At 39.0% G+C, this 22354-nt stretch overlaps 1 protein-coding gene across 3 annotated transcripts in view; it reads right to left on the reverse strand.

Moving 5' to 3' along the window:
* Nucleotides 1-15233: 15233 nt before the first annotated feature.
* The window catches only part of LOC130904311 (choline transporter-like protein 2), a 37638-nt gene continuing 30517 nt past the window's right edge, over nucleotides 15234-22354 (reverse strand). For 2 of the 3 annotated variants that reach the window (XM_057816994.1, XM_057816993.1), the window contains exons 17-22: nucleotides 19076-19179; nucleotides 18923-18996; nucleotides 18763-18833; nucleotides 18463-18551; nucleotides 17141-17225; nucleotides 15957-16690 (exon numbers count right to left, since the gene is read on the reverse strand). In XM_057816994.1, the coding sequence (XP_057672977.1) occupies nucleotides 16485-16690; nucleotides 17141-17225; nucleotides 18463-18551; nucleotides 18763-18833; nucleotides 18923-18996; nucleotides 19076-19179 (629 nt within the window). In that variant the 3' untranslated portion in view covers nucleotides 15957-16484. Of the gene's footprint in view, nucleotides 15926-15956; nucleotides 16691-17140; nucleotides 17226-18462; nucleotides 18552-18762; nucleotides 18834-18922; nucleotides 18997-19075; nucleotides 19180-22354 lie in introns of those variants that run through there. The other variant, XM_057816995.1, reaches the window with a different exon arrangement.

A 22354-nucleotide genomic window follows, 5' to 3' on the forward strand; every position in this document is an offset into this window, starting at 1 on the left:
TAACATAATTTGCTGGATGACACTTAATGACATTGTCATAAGCGTTCAGTACTGCCCATGATAGTGTCATGTCATAATTATGATGGTCTTATGAAAGTCTTATGACGCCGCTGTCAAATAAAGTGTCAGTAAATACCATACCAAGCAATTAATGAAACAACTGGAACAGTAAATGAATAAATAATTAGCAAAGAACATGAATTTTGATTGTTACTTACATCTGTAGTGCTGCATTGCATGCTGAATATTGATTGTTACTTATATCTGTTGTGCTGCAATGCATGCTAGGAGGCATGGGTTGCCTATTAACACAAACAAATCAACAAATAAGCCGCACTGGACTATAAGCCGCAGGATTCAAAATGAACGAAAAAAGTAGCGGCTTATAGTCCGGAAATTACGGTAGTTAGCATTCGTTTTACGCAAGTACAGTATGTCGAAGTACAATGGTAATCTGTTAGTAAATGTAGCTAGCGGCCGCCTTATGTAAACAGAGCTTTTACGGTGAAAATTCTTGTAAATAAATGCTTAAATCCCCAAATTCTTTACAGATATGGACGTAAAATAGTCTCGATTCTTGGTAAAAAGGGGGGGGAAAAAACGAACAGTTAGCATTTATTTTACGTAAATATGTCGAAGTACATTGCTAGTCTGTTAGTGAATGTAACTAGCGGCCGCTTGATGTAAACAGAGCTTTTCCAGTAAAAATTTGATTATTATTATTGCAAACTATAATACCAATGCAGTAGCGGCCAATTTCTCCCATTGATTTTTTTCACAACGTTTCAAAATGCATGCATGGTAGGAAAAAAAAAATAATTACCTTGAATCCTCGAACAAATCTGTCCTGAGACAATCCTTCCTGTTTGTATGCGGTACAGCTTTTGTACTTTTTCAGCAGAAATCCGGCATTAGATTGCTGCGTGCGTGTTTGTGAATAGCTCCTCTTGAAGTGGGCGGCCCCCTACTTGAATGCGAGGCGCAGTGCATGATCGATCTGACCCGTCAATAGCATTATGAAGTCTATGGCGTTCATTAATGCTATTGACAGTGTCATGTCATAATTATAATTGTCTAATGACAGTCTTATGGTGCCACTGTCGAACAAAGTGTTACCAAATACCATAACTTGCAACTAATGAAACAAATGGAACATTAACTGAAGAATTAAATAGAACATGAATTTTGAATGTTATTTACATCTGTAATGCTGCAATGCATGCTAAGAGGCATTTTGGACAACAACAATTTTGACAGCAGGTGGCAGCAAAGGTTGACTGTCTCCCCCAAGCGAGCAGTGAAGGCCAAATGACGCTTCTTGAAGCAATGAAGCCAATTGGTTCAAAGCTTCATGGTGGTTCATTTGGTCTTATGATAGTCGTATGATGCCGCTGTCGAATATGAAGTGTTACCGGTTAATATCTTTTGGTGTAAATATCCTATAATTGTTAGTTTTTGTGTTGGTTCCCTTCTAGTGTGTGCCTGTGATTGCCCATTGATTTCACCTGTTGTGCCTGCTCCTAGTGTATCCTCCAATCTGAGTCCTCCTGTGTCACCCATCTGTTCCTCGTTGTCTTGTTACCCCTTGTCTGCATGTGTATATAAGCTCCTAGTTTCTTTTCACTCCTTGTTGCGTCATTTGCCACGTTTACATGGAGCCAAATATTCCAATTACAATCGGTTTAGATGTTCAAACCGAATAAATGTGTTCCATATAAACACCTCATTCGGAATGAACAGGCCCAAACCGAATGGAATTTTATTCCGATTCACAGGGGTGGAATATTCCTTTTCCCAAACCGATTACAAGTAAAATTATATCATGTAAACAGGGAAACGGAATGGTGTCTGGTTGCGTTCTTTCTGCACATGCTCCGTACTGAGGTGATGACGTCACTTGGTGACGTAAGTAACGTCACTTGCAACATGGCTTCCAAGCACAGCGTACCAAATTGGAGTCCGGCGGAAAGATTGTATTTAATTCAAACTTTAAAAGAATTGAATATAATTGCTCGCTTAGACGGGCGTAAAACGAGGAACAGTGAACTATTTAAAAAAGTTCACGAGAGGTTACACGAAGCCGGAATAGACCGGAGCGTTGACCAGATTAGAAATGGTGGAAAACGCTGACAACCGGCTACTACAAGGCAAAACAGCAGAAGCGGATACGACCCCACAAACACAACAAGTGGGTTAAAGTTAAAACAGCAGCACTCTGACGATCGATCTCCATGTTTTGCAACGTGATGCTTTGTTTTGATTAATCTGCGCATGTCATACGGCAGCTGTCAAATGTCCTTTCGGAATAAAGGCAGACACATGTAAACGCTGGATCGGAATAGATGAAGTGACATGTAAACAGCTGATCTGAAATTTCCATTCGGAATGATTTGAATCGGTATGAATAAAAGTCAGCATGTAAACGTGGCTACTGTCAATGTCACTGGCATGTTCACGTCAGTTTCAATTCTTGCCCGTTCCTACGTCGTAGCGCTCGTGTTCCTCAGCCTTAGTAAGTTTTTTGATACCAGTCTTTTGTTTGTACCCTGACTTTGGTTTAACAGTTGTTGGATCAGGGGTCGCATTAACCCAATAATTTCCGTCGTTGACCAATTTTTTAAAACGGTGACGGAAAACACTGAAGTCCATCCGTCATTTTGACAGGTTGCAATTCACACCCCAGACCACAGGGTGGCGAGTGAGCATATTAATTAGCTATTGTCTCTCTTGATGCATGACGTCGTTGGCCTTACTCTGAAAAATGTCAAGGCAACTGAGTGTCCGAAGTTTCTTCAAAAAGCCCCAAAACGACGATGGTGTTGATAAAAGAGGTGAAAAAACAGGGACTGCACAAGCGGGCACGCAATTCACGTCCATGCGCACCAGGAGGAAGGTGTGAAAACTACGCTCAGGCCACAGCAGGTGAACTGTTAATTTCATTGTTCCATATGCTACATATGGTAGGCTACCTACCTACTGGGGCCACAGTCAGCTGTTTTTGTCACTGCGGAGAAAAAGTTACATATTCATCTGCTTCATGTTTGATGGCACTGTGTGGATTCTCTGTTAAGCTTGTTCGGACAGAATATTAACTGAAAATGAATGAAAACTGTCACGTGACTGTGTCGTAGCCGCTGACGCGCTCGGCCAAATTGACACACAAGAACGGTAAAAAAAAAAAAAAAAAAAAGGGACACACAAGAACGGAAGGTGAATTATGCCAAACAAAGGGTTACCACAATGTCATTATCATCATTTTAAAAATTTAAGTGACGGGTAAAAATAGATTATGACCGCATTTTTATGACCCTGTCAGTCAAAATGACAGACAACGAAAAAGTCTAGCGCAACCTCTGTGTTGGATACCCCGGTCGTTTTATTTGTATTTTGTTTTATGTTGGCTTTAATTAAATACATTTTGCACGATCTATCTGCCTCGCTTCCCTTTTCCTACGTTTGGGTCCATACCACCTGCCTGCCCGCGTTATCCTGACAATAATACAGTGAGGACAGCTGCGGCTTATAGTCCAGTGCGGCTTATCTATGAACAAATGTCATTTTCGAGCCAAATTTGGTGGGTGGCAGCTTATAGTCAGGTGCACCTTATAGTGCGAAAATTACTCATTTTTTAATTTTACATACATGGTAAAGGTACCAACAACATGTTGCCACATCAAAGGATAAAATGTAGGGAGTGAAAGTAAAAAGTTGGCCAAAAAATAAATACTCAAGTAAGGTGTATGCATAATTATTATTTGTACAATGGTACCTCTACATACAAAGCATAGAAGTTAATTAATTCAAGGACCTTGTTTGTAAGTCGAAATGGTCGTATGTCGAGCAGGATTTTCCCATAATAAAGACATTGTAATTCCATTAACTCGTTCCACAGCCTGAAAATCTACAATAAATTCTTAATAAATACTGCTGGTATGATTACAAATGGCAATTACACATAGCAAAATAAATAAATTATAAATAAAAGCCGGAATAATAAAATAATGATAGCAATTTCTGTAATAATGTAATGAATTGAGTTCTACTGTGACGGGAGGTGTTTTGCGTGCTGTACCTGAATGCACCGCGTGCCAGACGTGACAGAGAGAGAAAGGTGCAGTAGAGTTTTTACTTTCCATTTAAATGTTTTGTTGTTGCTGTCAGCTGCGGCGGACAGTAGGCGTGTTGTGTTATTCTGAAATACAGTGGTACCTCGACTTAAAATCGCTTCGACACACCATCTTTTCGATGTCCGAAGTAAAATTTCACTCCCCATTTGTTTCTACAGCCGACGAAATGCTCCAAATACTACGATTTATGACAGCGTCGCTATTTCATTGTTTTCCCGCAAGACTGACGCACAGCGGATTTTCTTGTGAGAGCAATCAACATGTGTTCCAAGAATGTTAATGTCGGTGGTGAAAAAAGGAAATAGGTGAGGCTTACCATTGAAATGAAGATGGAAATGATAGAAATATCTGAGCGATGTATGCTCACCCTTGAACTGGCTCGACAATAGGGCCGTAGAATGTCTACGATCTCGACAGTCCTCCTCCAACCTCTGTTCGCCAGTCTTTATAAGTTAAGGTGACAATTATTATGATTGTATCATCGCCAAAAAATTGCCAGCTTTGTCAGTTTTTTAATCATTTATTTCAGAACTTGTGCAACACATCATGCCTACTGTCCGCCGCAGCTGAACAAAGTGAAAGTAAAAAGTCCTCCTTCACTCTGTCATGCCAGCCACGCGCTGCGTTCAGGTACACCACGCAAAACACATCCGCCACATTACAACCCGATTCGTTACATTATTACAAGTATTATTATTATTATTATTATTACTATTATTACATTATTATTATTCCAACTTTTATTCATAATTTATTTGTTTTGCTCTGTGTAATTGCTATTAGCAATAGTATCAGCAGTATTAGGGATTTAGTGTAGGTTTTTAGGGTGTGGAACTAATTAATGGAATTATAAATTGAGGAGGGATTGGTTTCCATTCAAATACCACTTTTTGTAAACACAAAATGGTAAATGTTTTTCAATTAACTGAACTTGTACGCTTTTTTGAATGTGAAAGGAAGCTGGAGTATCAGAAGGCAATATGAAAACTCCCTGTCCTATTCAAAATATATTTAAAAATTAAAATGAATGAATGAATGAATAATGAAACACATTACTCTCTTGATATTTAAAGATGAACACAATGTCAAAAAAAATATTTGCAATTATTTTTATTTCATTTAGTATTTGCAATATTTTACATGTGTGATTACTGCATATCATTATGTAATATTAGAAAGTAATTTACACTGTGCCTTTTTGGAATGTACATTACCGAAGTACCACAGAATGATTAGAATGGTTTCCTTCAGTCTGCCTCAGTCAAAAACTAAGCACAATACTACTCTTCCTGATTTCAACACACGTTGGTTAGAGATTAAAAACGGGACCAAGTTGGCCTCTTTGAGTTCTATCAATGTTCTTCTTACACATGTACCAGGTTAACAATCCTGCATACAGATCACTATTTAAACTTGGTTGGCGGAAATGACAGTTCCCTCTGAGACTTGATGACTTATTTGTTCTATTTTGAAGCCTTATTATTCTGTACTTAGATTTTTTTTTTTTTTTTTTTTTTTTTAAGAATCTGAATTTGGCAGGCTTGTTGACAGTTTTAACTTTTTTGGGCTTATATCAAATTGTATAATGAGGGTGACTTGATTGACTTCAATTTTACTGGACTTTAATATTATTCATTTTAACAATGTGTGTTACAATACTTTTCAGTCATTCCAGAATTGGAGCACATTTTACATCCAACCATTCAAATTTTAATATGCAGTTTCTAATTAAATTTACTTGTTCAGAGACCAAAACTAACTAACTAAATAAATACAGGAAACAATTGTTTGAAAATATATTGAAAATACCAAATAAGTTCTATATACCTAAATTGCATACAAAATGGGTATGTCCTATTTTTTTAGTGCTCTTTCTCCGTTTGGGTATTGTACTGTTGTAGGACCTTCCCAAGAAAGCCATGAAAAACCTGAGCATTAAAAAAAAACCTTTTTTTGTCGGAAACAGTAAACAAATGGCTTTATATTACAATATCGCTCTGAATGCTATCTCAAGAGCTACTGTATTTACAATGTGCTCAACTGTACAGCTCTGTTTACAGTATATTAGGTCTTTCACTGGGCAGCACAGTAGATAACGCGACGCCTTACAGTTTTCAGGTCAAGAGTTCCATCCTGATTTCCATCTTCCTGTGTGGGGTTAGCAAGTTCTCCTTATCAGAGATGGGTACTTGACTTGATCCCAAATCAACTCACATCACTTTATTTATGACTTGTAACTCTGCTTGACTTGGGACATGATGACTTGACAGACTTGATTTTTGTTGAAGAATGAAATGAGCCATGTATTTGGACTGCTATAATTGTAAATTGCACTGATCGAGTCAAGTTGTGTTATGACTAAATCACGTCACTTCAAGATAGTCAGATACTTCAGTCAGATACTTCAGATAAGACTTTTTTAATGAGGTGATTTATTACAGTACCCAAACTGACGTGCTTGATATGACTTGAACACTTGAACATTACTTGGAATTTTCATCTATGGATTTTTGGAATATAACAACCTCAGAGGAAGATGTGTGAACACCGTAGCTTCGTGGAATGCAGACAAACAGTTCTTTATCAACACATGCTCGAGAGGCACATACTTGTCACTCGGTATTTGTGTTCATATGACTTTGCAGAATCCTGAGTGTGAAGCTCTTAGTAAGACTAAAAAGTTTGCTGCAGCTCCAACAGCAGCATAAAACATTAAGTTCAGGTTTTTGTTGAACTACCATTTTCAATTTAAATTCCTGCATTGCAACTGTAAACCAAGATGGAATAGAAACTGGGTCTTTTCAGTGGTAACGCAACACTTAGGCGAGTGAGTGACACTCTGGTTGGGGCCAAGGCATGCCCTAGAAGGCGTAAGGCCTGGACTAAATTTTGCACAACTTACACTTCAGGTTAATACAACATTATAAATTCTGAATATTCAGGAATGTCTTGCCCCAAAAGCTGATAATTCAAGTTGCCACAACTCAATTGATCAGTTAACGGTGTTATTTTGATGAGTTACGAACACTCAAAATGTGTTCCTGACAAACTTGAACATTTGGGTTGCGCTTACTTAAAATCTTAAAACTTCCAAAACTTGCTTATTTTTACATTGTGGTGAAGTGACTCAAATCTGTAATGAAACTTTCACAATCTGAAAGTAACACTGTAACCTGTTTGCTTGTTGATTGTCTGCTATTACAGGGGACACATACACCTTCATTTGCATGCATTGATACAGTGGGGCAAATAAGTATTTAGTCAACCACCAATTGTGCAAGTTCTCCTACTTGAAAAGATTAGAGAGGCCTGTAATTGTCAACATGGGTAAACCTCAACCATGAGAGACAGAATGTGGGGAAAAAAACAGAAAATCACATTGTTTGATTTTTAAAGAATTTATTTCCAAATTACAGTGGAAAATAAGTATTTGGTCACCTACAAACAAGCAAGATTTCTGACTGTGAAAGAGGTCTTACTTCTTCTAACGTGGTCTAACAAGGCTCCACTCGTTTCCTGTATTAATGCCACCTGTTTTAACTCATTATCGGAATAAAAGACACCTGTCCACAACCTCAGTCAGTCACACCCCAAACTCCACTATGGCCAAGACCAAAGAGCTGTCGAAGGACACCTGAGACAACATTGTAGACCTGCACCAGGCTGGGAAGACTGAATCTGCAATAGGTAAAACGCATGGTGTAAAGAAATCAAGTGTGGGAGCAATTATTAGAAAATGGAAGACATACAAGACCACTGATAAATAATCTCCCTCGATCTGGGGCTCCATGCAAGATCTCACCCTGTGGCGTCAAAATGATAACAAGAACGGTGAGCAAAAATCCCAGGGCCACACGGGGGGACCTAGTGAATGACCTACAGAGAGCTGGGACCACAGTAACAAAGGCTACTATCAGTAACACAATGCGCCACCAGGGACTCAAATCCTGCACTGCCAGACGTGTCCCCCTGCTGAAGCCAGTACACGTCTAGGCCCGTCTGCGGTTTGCTAGAGAGCATTTGGATGATCCAGGAGAGGGCTGGGAGAATGTGTTATGGTCAGATGACACCAAAATAGAACTTTTTGGTAGAAACACAGGTTCTCGTGTTTGAAGGAGAAAGAATACTGAAGAACACCATACCCACTGTGAAGCATGAGGGTGGAAACATCATGCTTAGGGGCTGTTTTTCTGCAAAGGGACCGGGACGACTGATCTGTGTAAAGCAAAGAATGAATGGGGCCATGTATCGGGAGATTTAGAGTGAAAATCTCCTTCCATCAGCAAGGGCATTGAAGATGAGACGTGGCTGGGTCTTTCAGCATGACAATGATCCCAAACACACAGCCAGGGCAACAAAGGAGTGGCTTTGTAAGAAGCATTTCAAGGTCCTGGAGGGGCCTAGCCCTTCTCCAGGTATCAACCCCATAGAAAATCTGCGGAGGGAGTTGAAAGTCCGTGTTGCCCAACGACAGCCCCAAGACATCACTGCTCTAGAGGAGATCTGCATGGAGGAATGGGCCAAAATAATGTTTGGCCTCTGTTATTGCCAACAAAGGGTACATAACAAAGTATTGAGATAAACTATTGGTATTGACCAAATACTTATTTTACCCATGTTGACAATTACAGGCCTCTCTAATATTTTCAAGTGGGAGAACTTGCACAGTTAGTGGTTGACTAAATACTTATTTGCCCCACTGTATTTTAGTGAAGAACACAATGCAGCAGTGAAATTTCCTTTGAATATGACAATTTTTTTGGAATAACATTTACGTTGATGAATTTCATTTTCCAAATTGTTTATAGCATTTAGGAACCTTTTAAAATACGCGACGTTATGCTCAGATGACAGTTGGACAGAAATGCAAATATTCTGTTTAACAGAGACCGCAACAATGTTGTCATCTGTATAAACAAGAAAAACAGCATTCTTGATAATACATCAGTAAAATGCGTTCCTCCTCTCTACCTTTGTTCATCATTTCATACCCAATACTTACAATTTATGATGACTTTATTCAAACGGAACCATTGTAAAGGTTCTCCTGTCAAGTGTTAGGCAGCACTTAAAACGGAAATCTCATCGACTTCATTATTGACCTTTTGATATTGAAATATTTGACATACATATTCACCTAGATTGTATTACTCACGTGCTGCTTATCATCATTTGACTAGTATCGAGTGAATACCAGGCACTTGTAAGGGCCCTACTCAGGCTGCTCTGATGTTCTCCATGGAGACTGGAGTGGGGCTACCCGTCACTGGCCAGCAGGCTTTGTTAGTCACTTGAGAATGATGACGCACAACTACTGAGAAAACAACCTTTTGTGATGCGACGCCTGAATTATCAGTAGAGTGCAAACAAAACCAAATGAAGTCATATATCCTGCAGCACACATGAGGCTCATAAAACACTTGTTATACAAATTGATTCTAAAGTATATATCATTACATAGAAACAAAACAATCAGAAGCAGTGGTTTCCCAACTTCCCACCAGCTCCGAAAATACTTAACTCTCCAAGTACTATTATACCCTGATGATGTTTAGGGCTGCAGCTATCAATTATTTCAGTAATCGATTAATCTATTGATTAGTTTGTTCGAATAATCGAGCAATCAGATGAGGAACATTTAATGAGTTGCAGAATAAATTTGAGGAGACATAAAACAAATGTTTGCTAAGGTTGCCAGTGGCGCCACCAGGGGGTGGCCAGGGGTGGCCACGGCCACCCCTATAAATTGGTTGGCCACCTCACTGGCCACCCCGCTTGCCAGTATATCGTTAGATTGTTGTAGCATCAGTTATGCATTTCATCCCAAATGAATGCATTTATTTTGTTTTGTTAAATGTAGGGCTGTCAAATTTATCGCGTTAACGGCGGTAAATATTTTTTTCAATTAATGACGTGAAAATATTTATCGCAATTGACGCATTCGCGGTACGACTCATTCACGCACTGCCGCAAACAGCCTACAATGGCGCCGTTATACTTATATACAGCGAAAAGAGGTGGTGTCAAGTGAGTGGAGTAGATACAAGCATTCATCGGGGCCGTGTTTTTAATTGGCAAAAGCTTTGTCATCTCTCCCACAGCAACTATAAATATTGTGGGAGGCGAAGTAGGGAAGAATGACAGGAGTTGATCTTTTTCTTAATACCCTGTAGTGTACCCAGCGCAGAGAAGGTATAGCATTTGCAGCCACCACACACAGTCATGGTTGCACCACTTCCCATCATGCATTTGGGCAGAACAGTTACGTCGCTACAGTATCATTTACTGAAAGCTCAACAAATACACTAGATGGCAATATTTAGTCACAATATACAAACTCACATTTATCCTTTAAGAATTACAAGTCTTTCTATCCGTGGATCCCTTTCACAGAAAGAATGTTAATAATGTTAATGCCATCTTGTGGATTTATTATCATAATAAACAAATACAGTACTTATGTACAGTATGTTGAATGTATGTACAGTATCGGTCTTGTCTTATCTTTCCATTCCAACAATAATTTACAGAAAATATGGCATATTTTAGAGATGGTTTGAATTGTGATTAATTACGATTAATTCATTTTTAAACTGTGATTAACTCGATTAAAAATTTTAATCATTTGACAGCCTTAGTTAAATGTACACCTTATGCCTGATATATACATAACACGATAAAACAGAATTGTTGTGGAACTCAAAATGTTGATTGGACAGTTATGGACTATACACATTAAATCATTAGTAACATCAAATATTACACAATACACCAAAGTATATCAGTAGCCGTGCCCTTAAGTCTTTCTGATAGTTTTCCCCTGACCTTTTTACTGCAATATAATGAAACCCTGAATTTATGGCTTTTAGTTTTGGCCACCCCAAGATTTTAAGTGGCCCCATCTGGCCACCCCTATGAAAAATTTCTGGAGGCGCCACTGAAGGTTGCACTTTCAAAAGAGCATTAAATGTGAATACAAAATAAAATTAGTGTTTTTTCAAACTATACAAAATTGCACTTTCATTTCTCAGGAGTAATAAAAGAATTTAGAAATATATTAAAATACCTGCGCCAAGCCTCGATTGGTATAAAAAGATTTTTAAAATGAGGATCTAATACAACAAAAGAACAATTGGCTAACTTGCATAGCAAAAGTCTGCTAGCTTAAATACTGGAAAATGCTAACTTTTTTTTTTTTTAACAATGCTCTTAACAAATCGCTCAAACACACATACCCACAAAAACTGCTAAATATACCTCTAAACTATGCTCTAAATTACAAATTCATTAACAATCGTATTAGAGCAAACAAAAACTTACAACCTTATCTTGGTCTTAACAGGGAGCAGCTGGATCCAGCCATGTTAGATGAGTTATGTCATATTTACTGTCGCTGCCACCAACGGGGAGCGCATCCACCCAAATCAATAAAACTAAATGCAAAGACTTTCAAAACAAACCGTTATAACGCCACTCTAATTAAATGAATCCTCAAAGCAGCAAAATTTGATTCAAAGCTTTTTCTAATTAAATTACTCAAGTTAATTCATTACTGTAATGGTTACAGCACTACATACATGGGGATGCGTGGCTCAGTGGTGGAGTAGTTGTCCCCCAACCCAGAGGTTGTGGGTTCGATTCTCCACCCTGATGAACTCGCCTAAGTATGCTTGAGCAAGATACTGAACCCCGCATTGCTCATGGTGCTGTGTCACCAGTAGGTAGATGGCAATGTAGTGTTAAGTGGTTTGAGTACCTTGAGAGGTAGAAAAGCGCTATACAAGTATAACACCATTTACATACTTTAAAAAAGTTGCGTAGCAGGCCAAACTTTATGTGTGTATTTCACTCTGAAATATTCCCTAAAAGTAACTAAACCCATTGGTTTATTAAATTGATCGGACGTCGAACGCCTTCAACGGCAGCCAATGAGTTAAATACTTTTGAATCATTTAAGTACTCTTAAAACCATCTACAGTGAAAAGAAAAAGTATCTGAACATTTTGGAATTTCTCACATTTATGCATAAAATCACTATCAAATGCGATCTTTGTCTAAATCACACAGATGAAAAAAAACTCTGCTTTAACTAAAACCACCCAAACATTTGCAGGTTTTCATATTTTAATGATAGCATGTAAACAATGACAGAAGGGGTCAAAATAAGTACGTGAACCATCACATTGTGTACAACGTGTATTTTGTTCTTCTGAAACCATTATGAAGTTGACTTCTGTTTTGGATCATTGTGTTGTTGCAGCATCTATCCTCTTTTTAGCTTCAACTGTCTGATCGGCGGCCTCAGGTTTTCCTGCAAAACATCCTGATAAACTTTTGAATTCATTCTTCCATGAATGATTGCATGTTGTCCAGGCAGCAAAACAGCCCCAAATCATGACGCTCCCTCAACCATGCTTCACGGTGGGGATGAAGTGTTGATGTTAGTGAGCTGTTCCATTTTTCCTCCACACATGACATTGTGTGTTACTCCCAAACAACTCAACTTTGGTTTCATCAGTCCCAAAAATATTTTGCCAAAACTTCTGTGGCGTGTCAAAGTGCCTTTTTGTGAACATTAAACGAGCAACAATGTTTTTTTTTTTTAAGACGGCTGTGGCTTCCTCCGTGGAGTCCTCCCATGATCACCATTCTTGGCCATAGTTTTACATACAGTTGATGTGTGAACAGATATTGGACTGTGCCCGTGATTTCTATAAGTCTTTAGCAGACACTCTAGTTTTTTATTTTTTTTTAATTTTTTTAACCTGAGTATTCTGTGCTGAACTCTTGGCATCATCTTTGGTGGACGGCCACTCCTTGGAAGAGAAGCAACAGTGCCATACGCTCTCCATTATAGACAACTTCTTTGACTGTCGATTGATGAACAACCAGACTTTTACAGCTTTATACAAATCAACAATCCTTGATCGCAGGTCTTCAGACAGCTCTTTTGACCGAGCCATGATGCACATCAGACAATGCTTCTCAAGCTTTAAACCACTCATCAGTTATTGGGCGCACACCCGACATAAAATGTTTTGTAAAAAATGGTTTCAATTGCTCTTCAAGTCTCCTTAGGCAGAGGGTTCACTTTCCCCCCCCCCTTCTTTCATTGTTTGCATGCTATCCTCATTAAAATATGAAAAGCTATAAACGTTTGGGTGGTTTTAGTAAAAGCAGACACCGACTTTTCATCTGTGTGATTTCCACAAAGATCAGATCACATTTGATGGTGATTTTATGCAAGAATGTGAGATATTCCAAAAGGTTCAGATACCTTTTCATACCACTGTCAATTCTCATAAATGTACTCTAACAGAACCCAAAAGTTACAAAAATTAAATCTACTGGAATACTATCTAAACATTATTTAACGAAAAAGCGGCAATTAACGGCGATAAACACCCAATCCATTCAAACAGGGAGGGCTGACAGTGAATGAACATACCAGTTCAAACGGATTGCACGTCTACTAGTGACAAATTTAAATTCACAGCAGAAGGATGAAAAGAGCCACCTGATTGGATGTCTATCATGGCCAATGGCACTCAGAGTTTAATACTCCCAGATGTACTGAAATTCTTAAAAAAATGAATTATTGTTATAAGTACTGTAGTACACAGGCACTACACAAGCAACAAGCAGTCTCAAATACAGTGGGGCAAATAAGTATTTAGTCCACCACTAATTGTTCAAGTTCTCTCACTTGAAAATATTAAAGAGTCCTGTAATTGTCAACATGGGTAAACCTCAACTATTAGAGAAAGAATGTGTGGGGGGAAAAAACCCTGAAAATTTAAAGAATTTATTTGAAAATCATGGTGGAAAATAAATATTTGGTCAATACCAAAAGTTCAATCTCAATACTTTGTCATGTACCCTTTGTTGGCAACAACGGAGCCCAAACGTTTTCTGTAAGTCTTCACAAGCTTTTCACACACTGTTGCTGGTATTTAGACCCATTCCTCCATGCAGATCTCCCCTAGAGCAGTGATGTTTTGGGGCTGTCGTTGGGCAACATGGACTTTCAACTCCCTCCACAGATTTTCTACGGGGTTGAGATCTGGAGACTGGCTAGGCCACTCCAGGACCTTGAAATGCTTCTTACGAAGCCACTCCTTTGTTGCCCTGGCTTTGTGTTTGGGATAATTGTCATGCTGAAAGACCCAGCCACGTCTCATCTTCAATGCCCTTGCTGATGGAAGGAGATTTTCACTCAAAATCTCTCGATACATGGCCCCATTCATTCTTTCCTTTACACAGATCAGTCATCCTGGTCCCTATGCAGAAAAACAGCCCCAAAGCATGACGTTTCCACCCCCATGCTTCACAGTGGGTATGGTGCAATTCAGTATTCTTTTTCCTCCAAACACGAAAACCTGTGTTTCTACCAAAAAGTTATTTTTTGGTTTCATCTGACCACAACACATCCTCCGAGTCCTCTTTTGGATCATCCAAATGCTCTCTAGCGAACTGCAGACGGGCCTGGACATGTACTTTCTTCAGCAGGGGGACACATCTGGCAGTGCAGGACTTGAATCCCTGGCGGCGCATTGTGTTACTGATAGTAGCCTTTGCTACTGTGGTCCCAGCACTCTGTAGGTCATTCACTAGGTCCCCCCGTGTGGTTCTGGGATTTTTGCTCACCATTCTTGTTATCATTTTAACACCACGGGGTGAGGAGGGAGTTGAAAGTCAGTGTTGCCCAACGACAGCCCCAAAACATCACTGCTCTAGAGGAGATCTGCATGGAGGAATGGGCCAAAATACCAGCAACGCTGTGTGAAAAGCTTGTGAAGAGTTACAGAAAACGTTTGGGCTCCGTTGTTGCCAACAAAGGGTACATAACAAAGAATTGAGATGGAGCTTTTGTTATTGACCAAATACTTAATTTTCCACTATGATTTGCAAAAAAATTCTTTAAAAATCAATGGGATTTTCTGTGGTTTTTTTTCTCCACATTTTGTCTCTCATGGTTGAAGTTTACCCATGTTGACAATTACAGGCCTCTCTAATATTTTCAAGTGGGAGAACTTGCACAATTAGTGGTTGCCTAAATACTTATTTACCCCACTATAATTATAATGACTAATGCCAGAGATCAAATGAAAGTACAAAATATACATTTTTTTTATTTCAAAAACATTTGCAGTTCACGTCATACAGAATTGTTAAAAAAATGTCCTTAAAAGCAATACAAAATGTGACATGCAGTATGTACGCACCCTGAACTTGACGGTATCATAGCTTTGGTGTTACACACAAATAAAAGCACCAAAAAAAAAAAAACAACAACAACAACAAAAAAAATGTTATGGAATAATACAAACCACCCCAAAAAATATTTTACATATATGTAAAAATAAAAGCTAAACTAATACTCAAACTTTAAGGGGGAAAAACTATACATGTGCTGGTGCTTTAATTCTGGTGTAGATGTTTACTGCACTGCAAATATACAATGAGCTTAGACAACGTTAAATTCAGAAAGCTGTGTAATATAATTAAATATTTGTGATTATGGCATGTCTTTGAAGGGTAACCCTAACCGTAAACCCTCTTTCAGACTTGTATGAAACTACAAGTGGGTTATAACCTGAGGTTTTCAAGGGCATTAAGCTTTCTTGGCTTTCGTGTGCTCTTCTGATTGTTCGATCTTAGTTACTAGTCACACAACATGGAGGACGTACTCTACTGAGCTGGGGCATTCTTGTTCTTCTTGTTCAGGACTTTGCGAAGGCTCTCAGGCATAAGGTATGGCCTCTCAGGACTGCCATCATTCCGCTCAAGATCCTCCACTAAAGAAAGACAAAAACCAGATGTTCACTTTGATAATATTAGAACAATACACTAATGAACGGAACACAAATTTGATCTTAGAACCTTGAGTCTTTTTACTTTATTATATCAAGTACATTGGCAAACATGTTTAAAGTTATGAGGTTTTGCCCTCAAACTACTGTATGTAAATTCACAGTAAAAACTGAAATGTAGACAGTACAAGGCAATTGAAGCTCCTGGGTCATCATTTATTAGTACAGTTCAAATATTTTCAGCTGATCAATTCTAAACCTTGACATTCAAAGATGCATTCAGGCGATCTTTAAATTACGAAATTAGGCACATATGTGGTTTCAAATGGCTACTGGCCAGGAGCATAAATACGTTACAACCATCCCGTTGAACACTCCAGGCAAGTGGAGACATTCCACACATGTAATTTTGAGACATGTCTAGAGCCAAGTATGCAGCACCCTTAAAATAAGTCCAATGTTCCATAAACCTCCCCTGTTTATGATACTTGCCACCTCTGAGCATGCCTGAAAGAGACCCATCTCCTTAGTTTCAAAGAAAAATCTAAGTGTCCTGGTCAAAAGAACTCCTGACTACTAAAGATGTGTCCTCCTCTTTAGTCTGCTGTTGCTGCCCACTGTTTTCTTCATCCTGTAGCTGAGCAGAAGACGGTGGACCATCCGGCATGTTCTTCCAGAGAATCTCTCGGAGAGTAGCGGACATATAATAAGGCCTCGCTGCTGAACCGTCATTACGTTCCAGGTCTTCACCTTAATTGGTGTGTTTGTGTATAAATGTGTGAGTGTTAATGAATGCATGAGACATTTAGTAATGAAAGTAAGGTGAGAAGGTATTAAAGTTGGCAGAGGGGGGACAGAAGTAGTGCATTGAGAGACGTGAAGGGAGGGAGGGAAGAGACAAAAAGAGAAAGTCAAATAGCAGGCAAGCAAGCAAAAAAGCTCCCACAATCCCTTCTGGTTTAGAAAAATCAATTTTGAAGACTTAAGCCAGAGACAGTTATTTTTTTTTTAAATGGTAGTTTCATTAATCGACACCCATTTTCATGCAAACAGCCCAACACCAAAAGCAATGCATCAAAAAAACTATTCTGTCATCAAAAAAACTATTCTGTACAACGTTGTTGTAAAATTATCTATGCCGGATGTGTTATCCAGTGCATGAATGTTATGAGTGACAAAAAAGGAAGGCCAACTACTCACAGAAGCAGAGGAAAAGTGTGTCCACACACATAGCGTACACACTGAAGAATCCATGGGCGATGAGATAGGAGCCAACCACGACGGTCTAGTGAGGCCACAAACAAACAGAAAACAGAAGACGTTCACTACTAATACTTTTATTACATAAACTGAGAAATTGGGCTGGGCGATATGGCGTAAAAATAACTACCACAAAACAGACCCCACTCCCAGTTTTCAAAGATCTATACTGTAGGGCAGTGGTCCCCAAACTTTTTTGCACCACGGACCGGTGTAGTGTGGGCCTTTTTTTCACGGACCGGCAATGTGTGGCAGAAAATGACAGTAAATATAAAAACACGACGGGGCTAGAAATGAATATTAAGTACAGGGGAAATATCACTCACCACGCACTGAATCAATTTTTTTTTTTTTTTGGGTGCGGCCTCGCCTAAAACTTGACGGCAAAGATCTGTGGTTGCAAGCATAAGGAGGTTTCTTGGCTTTAGCAATACAGTTCGCCATAAGGTATGATGCGTTCACTGTATTCGCTTTTGTTGCCTCGTTTTCTAGCTTTTAGCCACATATTATGCAGAATGGACTTGGTTGTAGGCTTCTCTTCTGGTTCAGCAGGTTGCCTTTTCCCCATAAAAAAGCTGTCCAAAGACATCACCGCACGCAGCACAAAACCAACAGCAACTAAAGTTGCTGTTTACATTGACTGGCGCAATCGCGGCCAACCACTAGATGGTGACCTTCACAAAGCTTTACTCAGATTAGTCGATAGAGTAGACAGGGATATTGATGCGTCAAGGCCACAGTCACAGGCCAGATTGCGGTCGTTAACAAATGATTTATTATTTCTTTGCAGCCCGGTAGCAAATGCGCCACGGGCTGATTCCGGTCCGCGGCCCGGTGGTTGGGGATCACTGCTGTAGGGCACTCATTGACTGCCATTGATGGCACTAGACATCCAATGAATTGTGACATGAGTGGAGAACATGAACGAATGAAAGACGAGCATTCACAGCCAGTTCCAGTTTAAATGAATGTTGAATATGTTAAATACAATGAAAAAAGTAAATTTGAGCATCATTGAGGACAATACCCAGAGTATATTTCTATGTGTAATCATTTTAAAAAATATATAAACATATGTAGTCATTAAAAATAATGATTTTTAATCATTATATATATGAACTTGATTTTTGAGCATTCACAATTGCATTCACAATTAAAAACGGATTTAATGAGTTAATTTGTTTAGTGAAGAAACAGCCACACTATAAATTGTAGACTATAATAAATACCGCTCAAGTTAATTTCTCTTGTATATGACTCACCAAAATTGGTACCCAGTAATAATGGAGATGGGGGGCAGTGTCCTCAAATGCTTTCACTCTCCCAGAGAAGAAGAAAAAAGCAAAGACACCTGGACAGGGAGAAAAACAAGTTAACCCAACCAACTACCACGATGGTGTCATGGTCTTCTACTGCATTTGAACGTTTCATCAGCACCAACCAATTGTAATTTTGCAAAGTCAAACAAAAGGTTATACAATCAGTATGTTTGCATATGCATCATATTATTAGAAAGTGTGAAATATTTCTAAACAAGCATGAATAACACAAACAACACTCACCCACGAGTCCAACAATGAGCAATTTGCCCAAAAACAAAAGGAAATCTGTGACTTTGTCCAACACGGCCACCCTAAATGGAAGGGGAAAAAAAGTTGTAGCTTTGTGAAGAGTATTCAACTTGATTTAAAGACATATTTACTCCCGAAAAATGATAAGAACCTGATCATATTCCTCATGAGTAGGAAAAAGGCATCTCTGGCAGATGTACAGAAGTTTTTGCCGTATATTGCCACCTAGAGACCAAATATGGAAATACGCAACTTAGTACAAAGCAATACATGGAGTTACATCAATCAAATTCAGCAGACTCACCATAATGTAGGCATTTCTATTTATGAACTTGATGCATTTCTCCAGGCACCAAAAACAGCACTTCAGACAGCACAGGAGAAACCTGGTACACTTATTATGGGCTCCTGTAAAGGAAAGAAGAATTCCAAAAAGTTAACTCCTTGGCTGCCACTGACGGCACAAGATGTCCAATCCATAATAACTGGGAGGGTTAACAGAGAAAGAACAAATGTTCAAGGCTGGAGGATGTATTGCAGACGTCCAGAGGCAACATATAGGATAGAACAGCGGTAGGCAACCCAAAATGTTGAAAGAGCCATATCGGACCAAAAAAAAAAAAAAAATGTCTGGAGCCACAAAAAAATAAAAGCCTTATACAATGGTACCTCTGCTTACAGAATTGGCTCTGGAAGTAGTTTATTTAACTGAAAATTCCGTAACTAAAGATGCATTTTCCATGAAAATACCCTATTCCGTTCAAAGTCCCCCAAAATTCAGACATAATACATCTTTTATAACGCATAGAAATGCATCAAAACGTGTAACAAATGCATGTTACAATGAAATCATTGCAGAATAAACATAAAATGACAGTTGTGCATTATGTAAAAAAACAGGATAAAAGTCATTAACCTACGTAAAGCTGTCGGAACACCTCATAGTCAGAGAGGCGAATGAAGAGGATGCTTAGATACACACATACACATGCAGTAGAGGTTCCTTTTAGCCAATTGGATGCCAGGAAGATGTTTGGCAATAGCCTATGGCTAAGCAGCTATAATTATGTTACGTTCGGTAAACTCTGGTAACTGCGAGTAGCAGTCCATACTCTATTTTTGCCTTTCGTATCCTGGAATTGCTTTTGTAAATAGAGGCAATATTTTCCAATTAAGGCGTATCCTAACCTGAAAATTCTATATGTAGAGACGTTTGTAAGTACCACTGTATAAGCCTTATAATTAAGGACACATGCTGTATGTATGTATGTATGTGTATGCTTCAATATATTAGCTTGGTATCAAAATGACTAACTAAATTGGCTACAAATACATAAATAGCCTTCATTAATAAAATGTTTATTTTTGCCTGCAGTGTATCCTATATAACAGGGGTCAGCAACCTTTTTGGTGTGGCGTGCCACTTTCAAATTTTCTTGTCAATCAGTGTGCCACACCAAGATTAATGACGCACATCCGAATTTTTATATCCAACAGAGCTGTAATTTTGCTCCAAAGAAAACAACATGAACACACGTTGAAATCTTACAACTACCATTCTTCTTTAACAAATAACTAAAAAATAAAAGTATATTGTAGAAAACATCAAAACTTGAGCATCATCTTATGTAAACATATCACACACACACAACCCAGCAAGAAAAGGGGAACAAGCGTGATTCTCAGTGCAGGTCTCTCACAGTACAGAGCGGGCTGTTTTAACCTTCAAAGTCAGGCGACTACTTTGTCTTTTTCACTAACAGTGAATTCTATGCACAATTTTAGATTTTATATAACAAATACAAAAGATGACTACCTTAATGTGATCCCTGGCCCTGTTTTCCATGAATTTCATGTTTCGTCTCGTAGTTGCGTTTGACACTTGTTATGCGACACACACACAACGCTCCCGAGGCATAATGCACAAAGCAAGCGGAAGTAACCAGCCAACCAGTTGTTACCGGCACCCCCAAGGGGCCGCTGTCCCCTACAGTATGACCAGCTTACTAGTTAAGCGTAAGAAAAAGAGAGGCAAGGAGCAAGGTGTTGAGAGAGAGTTGTGCGAAGAGCGCCATGAAAAGTGGCTGTGTCCCATGCTGGTTTTAGTTTTGTTAATAAAAGTCTCCAGCAAAATACCATCCAACGTGTCACTGTGTTTTTATACACATCACCACCTCTCTGAAGTAATAAGCACCGGGCGAATCGACGACAACAAGCCACGTTAATCGCCTGTCCACTACACCCTACGGTGCAGAGTTGCAATTACCAAAAAGTGCAATTGGTAACACAGTGTACTTCCGCCAGCTCTCTGACTGGTCGGCTTCGTGACATGTTAGTCGCGTGGGCTGAATTAAACGCGCAGAGAAAAAAAATCCGACAAGCGCAGGAGTCAAGAAATTGGGGAAGAGCTGGAGGTTTGCTCAAAATCAATTATTGCTCGCATATAACGCCACAGGCAGAGTGGATGAGAGGGGCGGTCCCATAAAGCCCCTAAATAACAGGGCGCGCAACTGAAAATGCCTTAATTTCCGGTAAAAAGGCACATTGTAAATGGGCTCGCTTCCGCTATCCAAACAGCTAAACATGAAAAGGTTCACACTCCGGATGTTTTCAGTAATCCTTTATGTGTCTCTTTTCTTTTTTATGAAACTAAAACAATGAAAAAATACATGCAATCAGCAACAATGCTGCAAATAACAAAAATGCCATCCATATATGCAAACACAATTAGCCTGTATTCAGTAGTTCTTAATTAGAAATATCAAACACATTTCCCCTCAAACATGCAACCTAAAGACAATATAAAGAGTGTAATTCTCAATTTGACAACAAAATACTCACAGACGTTGCTCTAAAGAACACAAATGCCACTCAAATTGTGAGAGTGGAGCTGCCATGTAACACACTGAATCCCATTTGAAGAACTTCCTATTTGCATTTTTCTTCTACTGTTTTATAAACCAATAAATAAAACGGCCACAAGATGGGGCGCTTCAGCAAGTGATAAAGATACAACCGACAATTAACATAACACGCATTTTTTTTTTTTTTTTTTTTGCCATGCCCTCGTGTGTCACTGGTTAACCCTTCGCGTGCCAGTGCTGACACGCGTGTCATAGGTTGCCGACCCCTGCTATAGAATTACGCACCACGTGACTACTCTGTTGTACGATGCCGCCTCAAATTTAACTTCATTACAATATTAATGAATGTCATGTTTGTCCTCCTACAGAAACCATATTAAAACAAAAAAAATATTTCCCTCCCCCATCTTTTATAAAGCATAGAAATGCATCCAAACGTGTAACAAATGCATGTTACAATGAAATCATTGCAGAATAAACTTAAAATGACAGTTGTGCATTATGTAAAAAAAACAGAATAAAAGTTATTAACCTACGTAAAGCTGTCGGAACACCTCATAGTCAGAGGGGCGAATGAAGAGGATGCTTAGATATACACATACACATGCAGTAGAGGTCCCTCTTAGCCAATTGGATGCCAGGAAGATGCTAGGCAATAGCCTATGGCTAAGCAGCTATAATTATGTTACGTTCGGTAAACTCTGGGAACTGCGAGTAGC

Source organism: Corythoichthys intestinalis, chromosome 16 (genome assembly GCF_030265065.1).
Source record: "Corythoichthys intestinalis isolate RoL2023-P3 chromosome 16, ASM3026506v1, whole genome shotgun sequence".
NCBI classification, from domain to species: Eukaryota; Metazoa; Chordata; class Actinopteri; order Syngnathiformes; family Syngnathidae; genus Corythoichthys; species Corythoichthys intestinalis.